The sequence below is a fragment of the Calypte anna genome, chromosome 8 (genome assembly GCF_003957555.1).
Source record: "Calypte anna isolate BGI_N300 chromosome 8, bCalAnn1_v1.p, whole genome shotgun sequence".
NCBI lineage: Eukaryota > Metazoa > Chordata > Aves > Apodiformes > Trochilidae > Calypte > Calypte anna.
The window spans coordinates 13,822,059-13,839,782 of record NC_044254.1 but is presented as its reverse complement, the minus strand read 5'-3'; the positions used below and the strand labels follow the sequence as shown (position 1 = coordinate 13,839,782).

Below are 17,724 nucleotides of genomic sequence, written 5' to 3'. Positions count from 1 at the left end.
AATTGGTTAATATATTGTGTCACTAAAATGAAAGGGGCAGTTTTTGACGGAAAAATTGTCTGCAGGATCTGAAAATATGGAACTAAATATCTGTCACTGCTGTTAGTTTCTTTTGCAAACTTTGAAAAAATGTTTTGCCTATTTTAAAATTGTTAGTTGAATCCTCCTTAATCGCTCCTTAAACTTTTCTTTCAGAAAAAAACCCCAACAACTATGAACTGACTTCCCTTCACAGATTAAAAGGATCTAGGGTATGAATCACACAGGCCAGAGGGAAGAGCTACTGTGGCACACAAGCCTGAAGGGAGATGGCATTTCATTGATTGCTTTAACTGTGTTTTTGTTTTAATCATGTGAAAAAGGGTTTTAGAATTGGACAGTGTCCTAAAATGAAATCTCTGGTAATGATGGTGTTACAATAGCAAATTTTAATGTAGAACAAGGCTTCTGAATGCTGAAATAGATTGTCCATGTGTATCTGTGTTTGTATTTTTGTAGCCTGCCTCAGTGGTTTGTATATTCCTACCCAGAGGGGCAGTTAAGTGTTCAAAATAAGTCAAATTCTTTATTTGGTGCTGAAAATGGTGCGTTTTTTTAGTGTGAGAAAAGGTCATAGGAAATAGTGACATGCTAGTTTATTTTTGGAGTAAGTTTTAAAGGTAATACCAGCACAAGAGAAACACACATGTTCTGTGTATTTAATTTTCAAAAATTCATCATCTGAAGAATCTGGGCAAAAGGAAAGTACGCAAAGCTGGGATAGATATAAAGGGAAAAACCCAGGGGGAGAAGAACCATTTTAAGAAATTGTTAATATTTTTCCCTTTGCATCTCACCTTGTCTCACAGGGAGGAACACACAAAGACAAAGGGATGTGGGGACAAGACTTACTAAGATTCGGTTGCATACCTGTTAGATTTGGTCTGCTTTTTCAGCCTAAAGAGCAGATGTTGGTCTTCAAATTTAGTTAAAGCTCAAAAAATGTAATGTTACAATATGAAAATTTTTTCCTTCCCAGTGAATTCTTTATTTTTTGTTTTGTTTCTTTGGGATTACTTGAAAATTTCTGCATTTAGTCTCTGATTAGAATCTGACTTCAAACAAATGAGAAGGATAAACAGAGTTGTAGATATCTTTATTAATGCAAAAGGATGACATAGAAAGGTAATTTATTTCCTGAGTGGGATATATTTTATGCTCAGCACACTGTGTTCTCATTCCCATTGTTTATATATTTACTGATTCCTGTTCTTTGAAGTGATTGATTGTGGGAGGCAGAGAGTTTTGTTGGATATGTGAATTACCTTTGAGTTTCCTTACAGGCTGTGATCCTTTGAGAGACTTTTTCTTGCACAAGTTAAATGTGGTGTTATGCAACGTGGACACCAACTTTCTTGTGAGAAAAGGAGGAACCACCACAGATTTAAAATAAATGGGAGGAAAACCTGAAATGAAACCATTGAAATTGAATCCTTTGAAGGAGAGAAAGCATTATCTGCAGTGGTATGGAAGGTAGGACAAGAGATCATTGGCCTTCTCAGTTTCTAATTAATTAACTCACCTTATTCAATGAAATAGGATTTGATTGATTACAGCAGAAACAGGTTGGTATTACACTGTACTGCTTGTTCTCTTGCCAGCAGGCGGCTGTCAAGTTCAGGAAATGGGTTTCAGCTGGATGTGTTGAAACTAGACACAGCCTGTTAACTGAACCCTCACAGTCTGTAGCGATAATTCATGAAGCAGTCCAAAATTTCTTTGAAGGGATTAACCAGTAACCCAGGATACTGATTATGTTCAGATGTTAAGGAAGATTTTTTCCCAGCTGCATATGTATGTTTCTGATCATAATACAAAATCAGATTATAGCATAATATTTTAGCAACTTTGAAAATGTGTGGTGCTGAGCTTTAACTATGTCGTCTTCCAGTAGTCATTATTCTGCAGCTTAAATTTTAGCCATGATAGACTCCATCTTTCAGTATTGATACAGAATACCAAGCCATACACTCAGTTTGAAAGCTGCTAGTTAATTGATGCAAATAGCAGTTGCTATTCAAGTCTGGTTATTATCTCAAAACTAATAATATTTATGCCTGTAGGTAATGTGGTAATGAAAAATACTGACTATCAGAATTCACCATTGTTATAGCTATCTCTGCATATTAGGTGCAGCTAAATATTATTTTATGTGCAAGGAAACATGCACGATGGGCTTGGTGGGAGAACTGAGAAGATCATGGGTAAGGTGAACTGGAGACACCAAAAATTAAGGTAACAAAGCCCTGGAGTTTATGGTTATGTTTAGCTACAATTCTGAAAGTACATGCAATGAAAGGAAATTGATTTGTAATATTCAAGCAAGTACTGCAAACATTAAAGAATTGAAAGTCATATTTTGAGATACCCATTTTGATGGGTATTCTGTTTTAACTGTCCAGCCTCCAGCCTGCATTGCAGTTGTATGTTACCAAAAAGAAATGCTAAGTTTCCCCATGATAGTGTTGCTTCACTGGAAAAAGGCAAATTCTTGTGAAAGAAGAGGCTTCTTGCACTTAAAATATTGCTTGTTAATGCTGATAGACATCACGTTTTCTCAGCTACATATGGCATGACAGGATGGTCTCTTGGCTACAGTGCAAACAAAAAGCGAATGGAAGATATTTCACAAAAGCAGATGAAGTTCTCACTTTCCTTCTATTTACAAGTGGTGTAAGTAGCATCCTCTTGGTTCTGTTACCTGATCACTCATGATATCTTTCTGTTTTGATTGCTGTGATGAGAGAAAAAGAGGAAACATACCTTCCTTTCCAGTACAGACTGGAAAAGATGGGGGTACAGTTCTTCACACAAAAATAGAAAGGAAAAAAAAATTGCATTAGGTCACCCTAAGCATTGGCTGAGTCAGCAGACATGGTGTGTTTACTACTATAGCTTCCTGCTAATTTTCCGCTTAAAATAAATCGATGGAGTAAAACTGTAAGTTTATTTTGCCTAATAGTTGAAATCTGGAAGTAAACCTCTAGTCATATGCACAGACTCTACATACTGCTGGTTACAGTCTGGGAATAATTAACCTCTGGGAATAGAGGAAGTCTGGAGAAGTCAGTGGAATCTGGTGTCAAGACACCTTTTCTCTCAAACTGTTTCCTGAGCTGTAAAGTAATGATTACACACTCACCACACAGAGGCGTTAAGAACATAAATATTTTTAAAAATCGAGTACTTAGAGTGCTGAGGGGGGGGAGGGGGATTGAATACACATGGGTAAAGGAAGGAGGGAGCTAAATTCTTTTGGTTTTGAAGCACAAAGAAGTAACACCCCTAGGTTTAGCAAAGCATTTTTTTTCCAGGGTAAAATCCAATTTTAATATGACAGAGACTGTTGGCTAACGGAGAAAAGGATTAATTGCGCCTCACACTGAGAAAGAGATATTTGGAAGTAATTTGTTTGGTCCTGCTGATTTCTGTGGCAATGGAAAGCTAAGCTGCTTCTCGCTTTAGAAAGTGCCCACAGGGAGTGCCAGACAGCTTTTCTGCCACTCCAAATTAATCATGCAAACTGTTGTTCTGCCAAGATAATATCCCTAGGTACACTTGTAAACCCAAATAGATTCTGTTGAGAAGTGAACAGAATTAACAAAATAGATAGCTATTGTAATAACTATAATTATGTGGATTCAGTCTAAAAATGAAATCAAGCAGTTTTCATTTAAAGCCAGGATTGATTAGTCAATGATGGGCAAAATGGCTAAATCTAAGAGTAAATTTTCTAAGCTAAAAATAAGTTGACATAATATTCCAGAAGATGCTATTTTTTTTACAAGGATACTAGAACAATGCAACTTCTGATAAGGCCTTTGCTGCATTTAAAAATTATGTAAATGTATTGTAAATATTCTTGGGGCCCTTTAGTGAGACTTCTTTAGTGTTTTGTTTTGTTATTTCCCCCAGACTAATGTTTTTAAGGATGTGACTAGAAGAATATTTAAATCTGTAGGTTAATATTTGTTTAATTATTTCTAGGCCTAGGGCAAATTGCAATCCTTGCTAATGGAAACAGTGTCAAAATTCTAAATGATTAATTATAACTTTTCTAGCAATGTCCTGCAGAGATGCAGTAGGCTCTTTCCCTCATCTTACAGCTTGGTCATTTCACATCCTGAACTGCTAAACTGGAGTGGAGCACAGCTCAGTGTACAGGTGGGAATCTCCTGAAGCAAGAGGGTCCTTAAGCAGGACAAGGGCCTCGTGATGACTGAGGTCAGACTACGTGCTAGGCTGAAATGGTGTTATGCTGCTAGGACTTCTGATTAGTTTTTAATGAGTTAAATTTTTATTTGAGCACATGGTCTTAATATGTTGCTTATGAATTCCAGGCTCCAGGATACCTTAGATAAATGCTTTTTGTCTTTTAACTTACTTAGAATTATCTTTGTAGTTTATTGCTGTAATGAGCTGAAATCTTTTTACTGACGAAGAGGTGGCTCCTAGAGTAAGTAGAGGTGAAATGCACATCTCTGTATACATACCTGATATATATATGAACTGTTTTTGGAAAAAGTACACGTTGAAAGCAAACTAAAAACCAGAAATCAATCTTGAAAACAGTTGTGCCTATATTTAAGTTAAAACACTAATAAAGGCACTGAAACCTGTTGTCAAGAAATTGGCTTTGCACTTGAATTTGTTGGAATCCTGTAGTATGGAAAACTGTATAGAAGGCATAAGTCACACTGATTTTAAAATCTTACTTTTTTTTTTAAAGATTTTAAAATAATGTGTCCAGATTTAAAAATTAGTACTGCCTTTCCTGGAATATTGGAAGCAATCATTCCTCCCTTTGAATACACTCCATATAGTCCAACTCTCCCCCATCTGTTTAATTTACTTTACTTAAAGAAATGGCTGTCAGCAATGTCTCAAATAATTTTGAACTGTAATCCCTTGAGTCAGAATTTATGCTAATTCTCTAGGGGGTGTTTCTAGATTGTACAATGAAGATCCAATATCTGAGCTAGTTTTGCGGATGGACTGCTACAGCTAAATGGCTCATCATGCCTCCATGCAGAAACACAAGGTTGGGACCCAGAAAAGAGCATGTTAATGTGTACAGCTTCTGGCCTGGTCAGCCTTACTTCCCAGCTCTGTAACCTCTGAACATAGTGAGCCAGACTGCAGTAGTGCTCTTGAACAAGGATGCAGTTTCGATGCTAGCTTGTTCAAAATCTGTTAAGCAGTATTTTTTGATTGTTCCTCTTTATAGTATACATACACTCTTAAAAGACATGCGTAGCCCAGAGGCTGCTGTGATGACACCTATCCTATTTTATGCAGTATTTCAGAGCAGCAGCTCAAACCTGTTCTGGAGGTTGTGAAGTTGCCCAGAATCTCTGCAACGTCATCCAGCTCTTGACACTTGCTTTACCTTAGGGCTTATGAACATGTTTTTTGGAGAGAGCTGCCTAGAAAGAAGTCCTGTTTGTCCTGGGAAGACCTCTCATTAGTGAGAATTAGGCTTTTAAAGCATTAGAGGTTAAGTATTGTATCTATAATACAGGATGCAGTTTCCTTCTTCTGAAATGGCGAGATTGCTGTAAAATTCAATTTTGCTGTATTGCTCTGAATTAAAACCAAATCCTGACATGTCGAGAAAGTAGGCCTTGCATTTTGCAGTAGTAGGAGTGACCAGTGAGTTTTTAAGAGTTAAGTGAAAGAATGTGACAGTTCAGGTATCAATCAACCAACCACAAATATAAATTTACGTAAATAAAAATATAAAAACATTATAAAAAATATATAAAAATATTACACCTTGAAACTGTTGAGGTATTTTTCATGCAATTAAAGGGCAGTGTTCCAAGTTTAAGAGCCAAGTAAGTGCCTGACTGTCAAAACTTGTGGAAGCATAGATCAGTAATTTAGCATCCATTTTCCAGTAGATGAATTTTCAATGCTCCATTAGAGTTTCAAGGCTGAAAATTTTAACTCAAATTATTTTTTATGGTTTATTTTTAGATATCCAAGATGAAATGACTAGAAAGATGAGTTTTCCTGAAGTTACCAGAAAAAGAAAAATCCTGGCCCTCCTGAAGCAAGCAGCAAATTTCTAATTAACTTAGTAAGGACTCTCACCCCCAGTGTTTAAAGGATCATTTGTTTCTCAAAATTATGCCTTTATTTTTTAATTTTTTTTTCCTTTTTTAAAAAATTCAAAACCAAAGGCACCCAGATCATTGGGTGTATTTATAAATGTTGGTGAGGAAAGAGTAGAATATGGATTAATGCACAGTTAGATTTTTGAAATCCCTCTTTCTAAAATTATTACATATGTAGCAAGGTAAAACATAGGTATTAATTTAGAAGATATCTATTAATAGAGAGTATATTTTTACTTGTTTTGAATGAGGTTATCCCATTATATGAGCTCTTGGTTTTTTTAAGAATTATATAAAGTGGGGCGAACAATAGCTAAGCAAGATGTTGAGATGAAGTTTACAGTGTATTATTGAAATTATTTTTTCTTAATCATGAAAGGCATGTAAACTGAGTGAATTAAAACAACTATTTTTTGTCATTTATTTATGCTTCATTACCCAAATCAACAAATATTCTGGTTGGTGAATATTTTCAATTATGTATGCTATCTACAAACTCAGATTGTTGGAATTCAATTGAAGTGTACCTAAGTGTGGAATTTAAACCCCAGATAAGACACTGAAGATTATATGACCACTGGCTTGCTAAAACATACATGTAGGCCACATGCTTTATTCATGTTGTGGATCCCCACAGACCAGATGCCTTTCTCATGTAGCTAGCTTAAATACTTCACTGCAGAAATTACATTGTTGAGCTTTGATCGCATCTGCTTAATAAATTCTGATGTTGATACTATTCTAATACAATAATTTCATATAGATCAAGATGAACTTGCATTTTTCTTTCATATGGAAAACAGAACTAAACCGAAATTAAATGCGATGCAAAGGAACAGTACCTGAAAGGCAACTTAGAAATGAAAAAATAATTGGATAATTTTTGTTTCTTGATATAGGGACTTAAGACAGTGTTAATTCCACTGAGTTTTACTGCAAAATATAAAAATAGTTTAAAGTAAAAATTAGAGCAGTAAATTCATGCCTTGAGAAGGTAAATTAATTTGGGCGGATTCTGTTAGTAGCTTCATAACGGACATTTTAGTGGAAAAAACCAATCCTTAACAAGTATTTAATACCTCTCCTTGTTGCTGAGGAAATTGCTGTAGTCATACAATGCCTTTATTTCATTCACCTACTCCATCAAAATTAGGTTATTTTTCCTCAGATGCCAGCCTCGCATTTCTTAACTTCTCGATTTATGATTTACATGCACACCTGCGGAGTAAAAGAAAAAGTAAGCAAAAATCCTTCCCTGTTTAATTTTCTTTCTCGCCACCGCGCCAGGTGAGTAGGGCCTCCGGTGCGCGGCCGTGAGTCAGCGCTTTCCCGAGGGAAGCCGAAGCCGCCGGGCGGCATACAAAGACCCGGGGCCTCGCTGCCTCCTCCCGGCAGCCGCCCCCTCCTCCTCATTAATCAGTAACGACGCAGCCCGAGTCGCTTCACACCGTGACACCCCCCGCCCCGTGGCCCCTGCGGACTCCGGGGTGCGTGTGGTAAAACGGGAGGGAGGGAGGGAGGGCGGGCGGGCGGGCGAGCGGGCGGCTACAGACCCCGCCGGCTGCCCGGTCTACTCCCTCCCTCACTCCTCCGGCGCGGCGGCCTCACCCCATCCCGTCCCCCCGCCGCCTCAGCTTGGCCCGCCCCTCTCCCAGTCTCCTCCGCGGCTCCCCCCCACCCCGACCGAGGCGGAGCTGGAGTTGGGAGCGACGTCGTTCCTTGCAGCCGCCGCCTCTCCCCAGTGACCGAGGGCACCGGCGCTTCCCCCCGGGACCCCTTCTAAGGCCGCCGGCCGACCTTTAATTCCCTCCATCGCTTCTGCTGGAGCCGGCACTGCCCGCGGAGCAGCCATGAGCTGGGGCACGGAGCTGTGGGTGAGTACTGGCTCGCCTCTCATTGTGTCTGAGATTCGCCGCCTTCCCTTGTCTGCTGAGGCGGCTTCCCTGGAGGAACCGTGGGGCGGCCGGGGCTGAGGCGGCCGCTGAGGCGCTTTGTTCGGTGCTGGGTCGACGGGCACCGGAGGGTACGGGTGGGGGGAATGGGGGCGAGGCACTGAAAGCGGCGAAGGGTGGTGCCGTGAGGCGGGGGAGCGGGGGGGCCGGCCGCTCGGCGGGGCCGCGGGTCGGGGAGCGCCTCGTGCGGGGCGTGGGTACGCGCGAACCGCATCACACGGCCATGGCGCTCGCCGGGGGGGGTCGGGGCGGGGCACCCGCCGTTTCGGCCTCCACCGTTCGCCCGGTAACGGCCGCGGCAGGTCGGGCTTCTTTGTGTGTGCCCACCCGCCCCTCACCCCTCCTTCCTCCGAGCCAACAGCGGGGGAGGGCTCTGGTTGCGGGGCGGCTGGGGCCGGCGGTGTGCTTTGGGGGATTGGTTAGGGCGGGGTCCCGGCGCGACACCGGGCACCCTGAGGGCGGCGGTGCCGGGCGGTCGTAGGGCTGCTCCCTGCCCCAAAACCACCGGGCTGCTCTCATGAGTAAGGCGCTTTGAGCTGTCGTAAATTGGAAGCAGGTATTACACAGCTTTGTCTCCAAAAGTACCCCAGAACATTGGCTGATGCTATATTGTTTTGTATTTTTTTAAACAAAAAGGGCAGCAAGGAGGCACAGTGCTTTCTCGCCTATGTCCGTGTTGCGTTAGAGCTTTTCTCAAACCTTGACCACGCCGAAGGTTTTTGGCTGGGCGGAGGGCAGTACAGAAGGGCCTTTCCTAGGGGAGGCTGCTGGGGCGAGCGCAGCACAGTCGTGTCTGCTCGCAGGCCCTGCCCTGCTGGGATGTTGTATTTTATCTATCAGATTTCCTCCTGTTGATGCTTTAACTGGAGCTGACGCTAATCGTGGGAAAGCTTAAGAAAAAAAAGTACCAAGAAGTCCCCTTTTTAAGTGTTTGCTTGCCCTTCGTTTATTTGCTTTTAAAGACCAAAGACTGTGAAACAGACACTTGCACTCGGAAAAATATTTACAGAAAGCTAAGCATGGCAATTTGAAGTCGAGGAGCAATAAATTCGGACCTAGTGCTATTTTATTTTATTTTATTTTATTTTTCTTAAATGTTCAGTTAATTCAGTTAATTCAGTGGTTTCTAGCGCAGGGCTATTAGTGTCTAGAGGAGCAAAGCTCTGCTCGGTACCCAGAGAAGTGGTTACACGAGCGAGCTGGGGGGTCCGAGTCAGAGTGTGGGGTTGCAGTCTGGGGTGGGGAGCAGGAGTCGGGCCGGGGAAGCTCCTGAAGCCTCCTCAGTAAGTCGTGCCTGGCTATGCAAAATGAAGATGTAATAGAGTTGTATCAGTGGTTCTATGCAGAGAAGCCTGATCTAAAGATATTTAGGGGTTACTTTGCGGTTTTGTGCAGTACCTTGGATAAAGCAGGATTTGTAGGCATGATGAGAATTCAGATAAAATACACCTGTGCAGTACTAACTGTGCAGTACACTGCCCTAACAAAACTGAAATATAAAGCTGTTGTAAGTAAAATTAGCAGCAAGTAGTAAGTAAAAGATTTATATTAGCAGCATACATTTACCTTTGTAGTGATCGCTTGTATATGCCTCAGATGGTCAGTGGTCAGGTATAGGTCAGCATTCTGGGTAAGCAGAGCTGAATTTTCTTCTGTAAGCGCTTAAGTATGTATCGCTTCAGAAACAGTTGTCTCCTGTTCTCTGTTCATTTCGGCAGCTTCTTTTCTTTTTCATCTTGTAACTGGCAGGGTTTCATTGTCCATCTTGTATTCAGTTTTGTAAGAACGTGTTTATCTTCCTTTTATGCTTAGGAAATACAGTAAGGTGGATTTTGACCTCCTCCATCCTTTATTGACAGGCATTTCATTCAGTGTCATGAAACTTTACAGAATTTTATCTAGACAAAATGTTGTTTCCTGTGTCATTAATTCTGTATTAATCTGTATTAATCTAAAGAAATAATGCCAGAATTTTAAGCCAAAAGTTTTATTACAGCACTCATTTAAACTAAATTTTATAACACATTTTTGCTTGATATCAGGTAACTGTATAAAATGGTGTGTTTGTAACTATACGAGACCCTGACAATGCAAGTTTTTACACTAAAGTATGTCTTTTAAGTGGGTTATTTTTATTTGCATAATCTAATAATATTTAAAAAGATATCTGTTAAGGTTAGAAAGAAAGCTATGTTCTTACTTGGAAAAATAGTTAATCCTTCTCTTGCCACTTGAGTATTGAATGTTTAATTTAAACTTCTGTTGAACAATTTATTTTTTTTTTAAATGGCAAAATATAAAATTTATTGGAAGTTAGCTTAAACCTTGGTTAAAAAGACAAGGAAATCAGTATTTGTAAAGTATCAAAGACAAGCCTCTAAACAAGGAGTAAATAAAACTAAGGTGCGTTTGGGTTCTCCTGTACTTTTTCCTTCATCATTCACTGTTGTAGCATCAGTGCAGCTTCAGAAGGCAGTGCCAGCTAGGCTGGGTGTGCTGGTAGCAGCAGGGCAGTAGCAACTGGGTGTTAAGAATCACCAGCTGCAGAGAGCTCTTCTACATAGGTTTTCTGGAGCCCTTGTTGAGTCTAAAGCTCTCTCATTAGTTCTTCCAGCTATGGTCATAAAGTGGATATTTTCAAGAGTAGGATTGGTTTCTAGATAATGTTTTTTTCTTAGAATATTTGCAAATATGCATGCAGGTATTGCTGATTTATGGAGGCAACTTTGGTTATTTTGTATCAGGTGTTTTAGTGTCTCCTTAACCCAGCCTTTTAAAATTTTATGTATTTGTGCTGATTATTAGTATTTTATGCTGGTTCACAGTTCTTTTTTGCTTGTTTGTCTGCAGGTTTTTTTGGTGTGTGTTTTTTGTTTTTCTGGAGCCTTTATGCAGTTTTTGATAAAATCAGTAAAACGTGTGCATGGATGACTTTATAGACAAGTAAGGAGCTAGAAGAAAAATTAGAGCATTAGGAAAGCAACTCATGTTTGGTATTTATGTCCTACTTATTTAATGTGTCTGTCCTGATATTGAAGAAATGCTTATGGTACTGTTCCTTAAGTGATTATCTCAGGGACATGACAAGGGAAAGATTTTCTGTGATGTGTTTTCTAATTCTTTATATTCTGTAGCTGCCATTTCTGTTTGTGGATTTTTTGTTTTTCAAGCAACTTTTTATAAATACACCACCATACTGTGAAGTGACTGTGAATTGGCCAAAACATGTATGTCTTGAGTAGGTTGAGGCACTTTGTGCTTTTTGGTATGTATGGTGAGGCTGAATGCTTTGCTCCCTGTTGCATTGCTGCTTCCAGTTAGGAATATATTTCCTTTGATAGCATTTTATGAAATGGTGCGAATTAACAATAGTAAAATAAGTGTTGATCCATTTAAGACATTCTGTCATTAACACTCATTCTATAACATTTTCTACGCCATGTGAAATGTGCTATACATTTATGCTTTTTTATGACAACAACAAAAAAATTGATAAATTTTGAAAGTATTATTCTGCAAATAGGTTTATTCTAATTACTGCATTTATTGTTGTGGTTATTCTGTAGCAGATTCCTTATAGAATGTGCATGTCCACACAAAACTGAAGATACTTCAGTGAACTCCTTTGCATGATAATATTCTCTTAATGTTTAGGACAGAATAGTGAGAACTGGGAAATCTAGCCTCATGTAATCCAGTTGAAATTGTATTTTCTGGGAATTTGACTGTTGCATGCTAAGTTATCCTGTATGTAATGTTTAACTTTTGGGGAGTGATGATCGTCTGGTTAAGCGGGCACATAACTGCAAAGTTGTAGCATTGCTCCACTTTGTTAGTAATAGAAAATTGCTGCTATTTACTTAAATACACTTTTCAGAGTTTTAACCTTTTAATCAGACTTTTTTTCAAATGCAGCATTTTTATGTCCACCTCATGAGCAGTGAGTGTTTACACCTGGAAGTCCTGGGCAATCTTGCATACTTTGCTTAATAAGGTGCCCCTGTCATCTCTTGCTGTACTGCAATGTCAAAGGCAAGAATTGATGAATGGAACTAAAATTGGTGGATTTTCTTTTTAGTAACATGAAATATTTGAAAATAAAAATTAGGTAATGTGATATCAAAGAATCTACTCTGGGTATGTTTCTGTACATCTGGAGTTCTTTTTGTGATAGGTGTAAAGTGAACAAATAACTATAAGAACGTGCAAAAAAATGTATCTGGTTATTGTCATCTTGGGTTTTGTTAATTTAAATTGAATATGTAGTGCCTTTTCTTTGATGCTGAAGGCCTCACTGAGCTTTGGAGACTGGAGAATGTTTGATAATGAAGTTCTTGGCTTAATGAGGGGAGGCAAATGAAACTCTTGTGTGATTGGCACTCTGAAGAGGCTTCCTTGAAATTAATTAAAGAGTTTGTGCTGTCTCCTTAAAAAAATAAGGAAAGATGTTTTTCTACTTTTGATGCATGTTCTGTGTTTCAGACCTCTGAAACCATTAATAGTAGTTGGCAGAAAAAGAGTTTTAATACCATGTCTGAACATTTTCACTCTGTAAAACCAGTCTAGCCATCTGTTTCTCACCTCTTGATAAATATTTAAAGCAGAAGTTTTGCTGAAGGCTTTTGTGCTAAGATTTTATGATTAAAAAAAGAAAAAAGGCTGTAGAAGATTTAATGATACTATTCTTGTGAGCTCCTTGGGGCCAGAACCACACCATTTTTTGTAATTAAGAAACCACTGGCCCTGTAGAATACTGTTTTAGAAATGAGTTATGTTTGACCAAAGAAAGATGAAAGTGTATTTGATGATGTGCTCTTTTTAATCTTTCCTTAAACAAAATTCATTCTGTACCTAAACCCAAGTGTTATTTACAACAATATTAAATAATTTTCAGTTGCATCAGTAATTTTTCAAAAGCTGTTAAGCAATTTTCTTATGCTTCACTTGTCTGTTTCAGACATTGTTTCTTTCTTGATTTAAAATCAAATATTCTGTTTTTGTAGAAGAAGAATAATTGTGTGGTAATGGTGTCTAACTTGAAAATTTGCCAAGTGTAATTATATGGAAAAACATTCATAGTATAAACATGAAAAAATTGACATAAAAAAGCAGCAAGGTATTGTGGCATATTTCTGTTGTAATAATTTCTCATTTTTGTTAATGGGATTAGGAAATATGTCTTTAGTTAAATCTTATTTTCAAAGCAAATTGAAACTAAGAAATGCTTCTCTACAGTTGATACAACTGTGGGGTTATGCAGTCAGGAGCATTGTTAATGCTAGTAAACTGTATTTTTAAACAGTTAACAAAGAAAGTTTTGGAAATAATTTTTAAATATCAAACCATCTCCCATATAGAAATTCTTCTGTGGTTTTCAATGTTAATCTTTTGATATTTTCCAGTGTGCTAACTTGCACTGTATTGAAGATGGTATTCTACTTAATATGTAGATATTTGTGAGATCAAACCTGGATGTTTTTTCCCCAGGTTTCTCCTTCAATTTAGCTCAGAGATTGCAATCAGTACTCTGTATGGGTTCTCTTCTCATTCACTGTTCTTGCTGTTGTGGTCAGCAAATGTGTGCAAGGAACATGTCTTGTGGCTGAAGTATGAAATCAGTTTTCCAGATGCATGGGATGGCCATACACTTGCTCTGTTGTGGGTAAGATACTGAATAACATGGCCAACCTCTTTCGTAAGGAATATTGTGCAGCTTATTTCATTCTTGTGAAGACCTCTGAAATTTCAAAATAGAAAGTTATGAAGTACTTGATTTTTGAATGTGTAGTTACTACAGGCTCCAGAATGAAAACAATTGTATCAGGTTGTAGTTAGAAATAATGTTTGTCCATATTTTTCCAGCAATTGTCTGGTTCATAAACATCTGACCTTTTTACTGTTTTTTCCAGGAAGGGGTGGGTCATTATCTTGAGACACTGTCAGTTTGGTTTTGATGTGGAATGTGATTTAGTTTAAAAATACAGATGTGTTTGTGCCCTTGAGTGTCTGCTCAGAAACTGTGTTTTCAGTTTTGGAGCTTTTCATCACCTGATGTCTATTAAAATGGTGGGTGGTTTTATTCATGGCGTCACTTGTACTTGAAAATTTATTTGTTCTTCAATTTGCATAACCATACATGGGACTTCACTAATCTGGAAATGCTGATGGCTGGAGAAATATTTCTGTCTTCTTAAAAATGTATGTATTATCCTTATTCATAATACAAAATCTGAGAGTTACCTACACCCAGATTCTAAATGCTGCAGCTGGCAGCTTGATTTCCTGAGTGAGAATAGCAGGATGTTTGACATCCTTGGAACTGCAAATCCATCAGAACCTGGGATGGACAAAGTGTGACTGGAGAGAAGTCTGTTGTCAGTGTGTTCACATCTCTGTTCTAGGTGAGGAGTGTCCGTATCTGTATGATTTTTTCTTTCAACAGTTTGCAAGTGAGTAGTAGGAGGTTTGTGTTAATGCTTGTGTAGAGTTGTTACTGATGGTACAGATGTACTGAAATGAGTCTGAAGTGTCTGAAAGTTCATTTGAATGTTTCAGTTGGTTCTTATATTGGATTGATCTGCGTGAGACCCTCTACTTTTAATATAGGAGTTAAATACTTCAGTTCTTACATTTGCAGAGCAGTTTATTAGCATGCTTGGTAAAGCCAGTAATTCAGTAATGCAGGTTATTACAACGGTGGGTTTTGGTTTGTCTTTTTTTTTTTCAGTAGAAGGGAAGTTCTTTTAACAGCTTTCAGATTAAATTTTCGTTGTTCAAAGCACACATGTACATACTTTTTCAGCAACTTGAATTCTTCTTGCTAGAAAAATAATTCCCCAAAGTCCAGATGTGGTCCAGCTTTTTCCTTGTGCTGGTGGACAAATTGTTCAGTGAAAGCTGAAATTCCAATCAGCTTGTTTCATTTTGCCTCTAGTGAGTTTATGTACCCTAGTCCTAGTGCTCTCTTGGCAGAAAGCTTAGAGGTTTGTCTTCAGATGCATGTTAGTGCTTCAGCTGGATGGGAGGAGAAGGGGAAAAAAATGTTGCACTAATAAAAACCTTCTGGTTTTCATTAAAATGCTGACCCTCTACACTGATTTTGTTTATGGAATTATCTGCAATAAATTTGTTAGTCAGGGTTGTTTTTTCTTCACTACAACAAGCTCTATTCTAAAAGAAGAGTGGCAGCAGTATTGTATTTCCTGCTTGGTGATAAGAACAAGAAAGGACTTTTTGAAATTTGAAATAGTTACATGTGAGATTCATTAATACTTTTTCCTTGATTTTTTTTTTCTTTAGTCAGAACTCTGCTTCTGCCTTCTCAAAAGGGCAATAGACTGTTAAAAGTCTTTCTGGCATTGTAGTTTGTACCTCTATATGTAGGTTTTTTTTTCTTTTTACATCCTTCAAAGGAAAAGTGCAGTCCTAACAGTAAGTTAAAAAGCTAATATAAGCTTGTAATACTTGAATTTTTCTTGGGCTTGACTGTGGAACTCTTGTGTGGTGTTGGACAAGTAAATTATTTATATTCTCTGATAGTTGGGTTGTAAAATTGGAGTAAAGGTTGGGTTTTAAAAGTCATATCCATACTGTAACAATACCTGCTTTTGTAGCATACTTCAGCAATCTTTAATACCCAAGTGAAAAGCCAGCATGGCTTCACTAAGGGCAAATCCTGCCTGATGAACCTAGTGGCTTTCTATGATAGAGTGACTACATCAGTGAGCAAGGGACAACCTGTGGATGTGATCTGTCTGTACTTCTGCAAGTTTTCAGATGATACCAAGCTAAGTGGTGTTGTCAATATGTCAGAGGAATAGGATGTCATCTAGAAGGACCTGGACAAGCTGGAGAGGTGGGCTCAGGTGAGCCGTATGAGGTTCAATAAGACTAAGTGCAGGGTCCTGAGGAGGGTGACAGAAATGATCAGGGGGTGGAACACCTCTCCTACAAAGACAGGCTGAAAGACCTGAGGTTGTTCAGCCTGGAGAAGAGAAGGCTCTGGGGACACCTAATAACCTTCCTAATAACTCCCCCTTCCTCGAAGGGGGCCTACGAGAAGGCTGGAGATGGACTGCTTACAAAAGCCTGTAGTGATAAGACAAGGGACAATGGTTTTAAATATAAAAAAAGTAGATGTAGATTGGATATTGGGAAAAGAGTCTTTACCATGAGAGTAGTGGAACAGGTTGTCCAGTGATGTAGTTGAGGCCCCATCCCTGGATATAGTCAAGATGAGGCTTGACGAGGCTCTAAGCAACCTGATAGAGTTGAGGATGTCCCTGCATACTGCAGGGTGACTGGACTAGATGGCCTTTAGAGGTCCCTTCCAACCCAAACCATTCTGTGATTCTATGAAAATGTTAGAAGTAAGACACAAAAAGCAGCAAATTCGAACAACTTGTCCTGTTTTTCTTTGATGAGACTGTCTACTTGAAGTAACCATTTAAAGCTCTTCACTTGAATGGGTAAAATCTGTGTACTAACAAGAAAACTCACCATTTTATCATAGTTTCTATTCATGTAATACTTCTGCTTATCAATTTGTTCAAGAGTCTGGTACCCTGCAAATCACTTCTCATTGGCTGGAACGCAAAGAATAGAGCAAAATGAATTTTTGTAGTTTCATATTAAGTAAACAGTATTTTTTCAGTAATGTGCAATGGAATGACATCTGTTTGAGTCAACTTGGGAGTATTAGTAGTACTGAAGAACTTCTGACATATGACAGGCATTGTAGTGGAGAGTTGAGAGACGGTCTTAGTTTTGGCATACTTAGGGTTATCAAATGTGAGTGAAGGTGATGAAGATGTGTGTGCCTTTTGGATCTTTATCTGCTTTGGAAAGACAGCATTTGATTGCTGGATTCTTTCTTCTTCATAGTGGATGTGAAAACCTCACTCTGTGAATTCTGGTTGGCAGAGTGGTTGAGGTGGGTGTTTCTTTGGATGTGGACTATGCTTCTTGTACACTTTGTTTTCTCCCCAGATGTTAAATTTTTTTTTTCAAAGAATGTAGCTAATGTTTTGTTTTTCTAATAATGTTTTCAAATAAGTATTTCCTCTTGGTGGTACAGGGTTTTCATGTGTTCATGAGTAGGAAAACAACTGATACGTATGAACTCAAGACAGTGTCTGTGCTACAATACAGGCTTCGTCTGCAGTAGAGGAATGCTCTGGCAGAGCAAATTGTCATGTTTTTAATGCCCCAATACTTTTCCCTCCCCCTCTAATAAGTGAATAAGTTGTTCCTGTTCTAGCTAATCTGTTAGGATATCTATTTTTCCTCCAACTTTCCCCCCAGTTTCTGTAAAGTCAGTCATAATGAAAGGAATATTTAAGGTATTTGACAACTGTAATGACTAGTTGTAATGTATATTTAAGAACATCCCAAATAAATTTTCAGCAGAAGATTGATCATTTACTGATCATGCCACGTGAGAGTTGGGCTAATACATCATCACTGCCCAGCATCATGGGCAGTGATATCAACTGCAGCATCCTAACTGTTTCTTTTGATACTCCTTGCAAGCAAAGGATATCAGTGGGGTGGACCTTTGTCATGTTTGCAGAGGATTAGAACATAAGCAATTTAAGAGAATGCAGGAAATACTT

General features: G+C 38.7%; 1 protein-coding gene across 3 annotated transcripts in view; it reads left to right on the top strand.

Annotated features, from left to right (window-relative positions):
- The first annotated feature begins 7,715 nt into the window (after nucleotides 1-7,715).
- FNBP1L (formin binding protein 1 like) overlaps nucleotides 7,716-17,724 on the top strand; it is a 54,087-nt gene continuing 44,078 nt past the window's right edge. For 2 of the 3 annotated variants that reach the window (XM_030455051.1, XM_030455052.1), the window contains exon 1: nucleotides 7,719-8,032. In XM_030455051.1, coding sequence (XP_030310911.1) covers nucleotides 8,009-8,032 — 24 coding nt within the window. In that variant the 5' untranslated portion in view covers nucleotides 7,719-8,008. Of the gene's footprint in view, nucleotides 8,033-17,724 lie in introns of all 3 variants that reach the window. The other variant, XM_030455053.1, reaches the window with a different exon arrangement.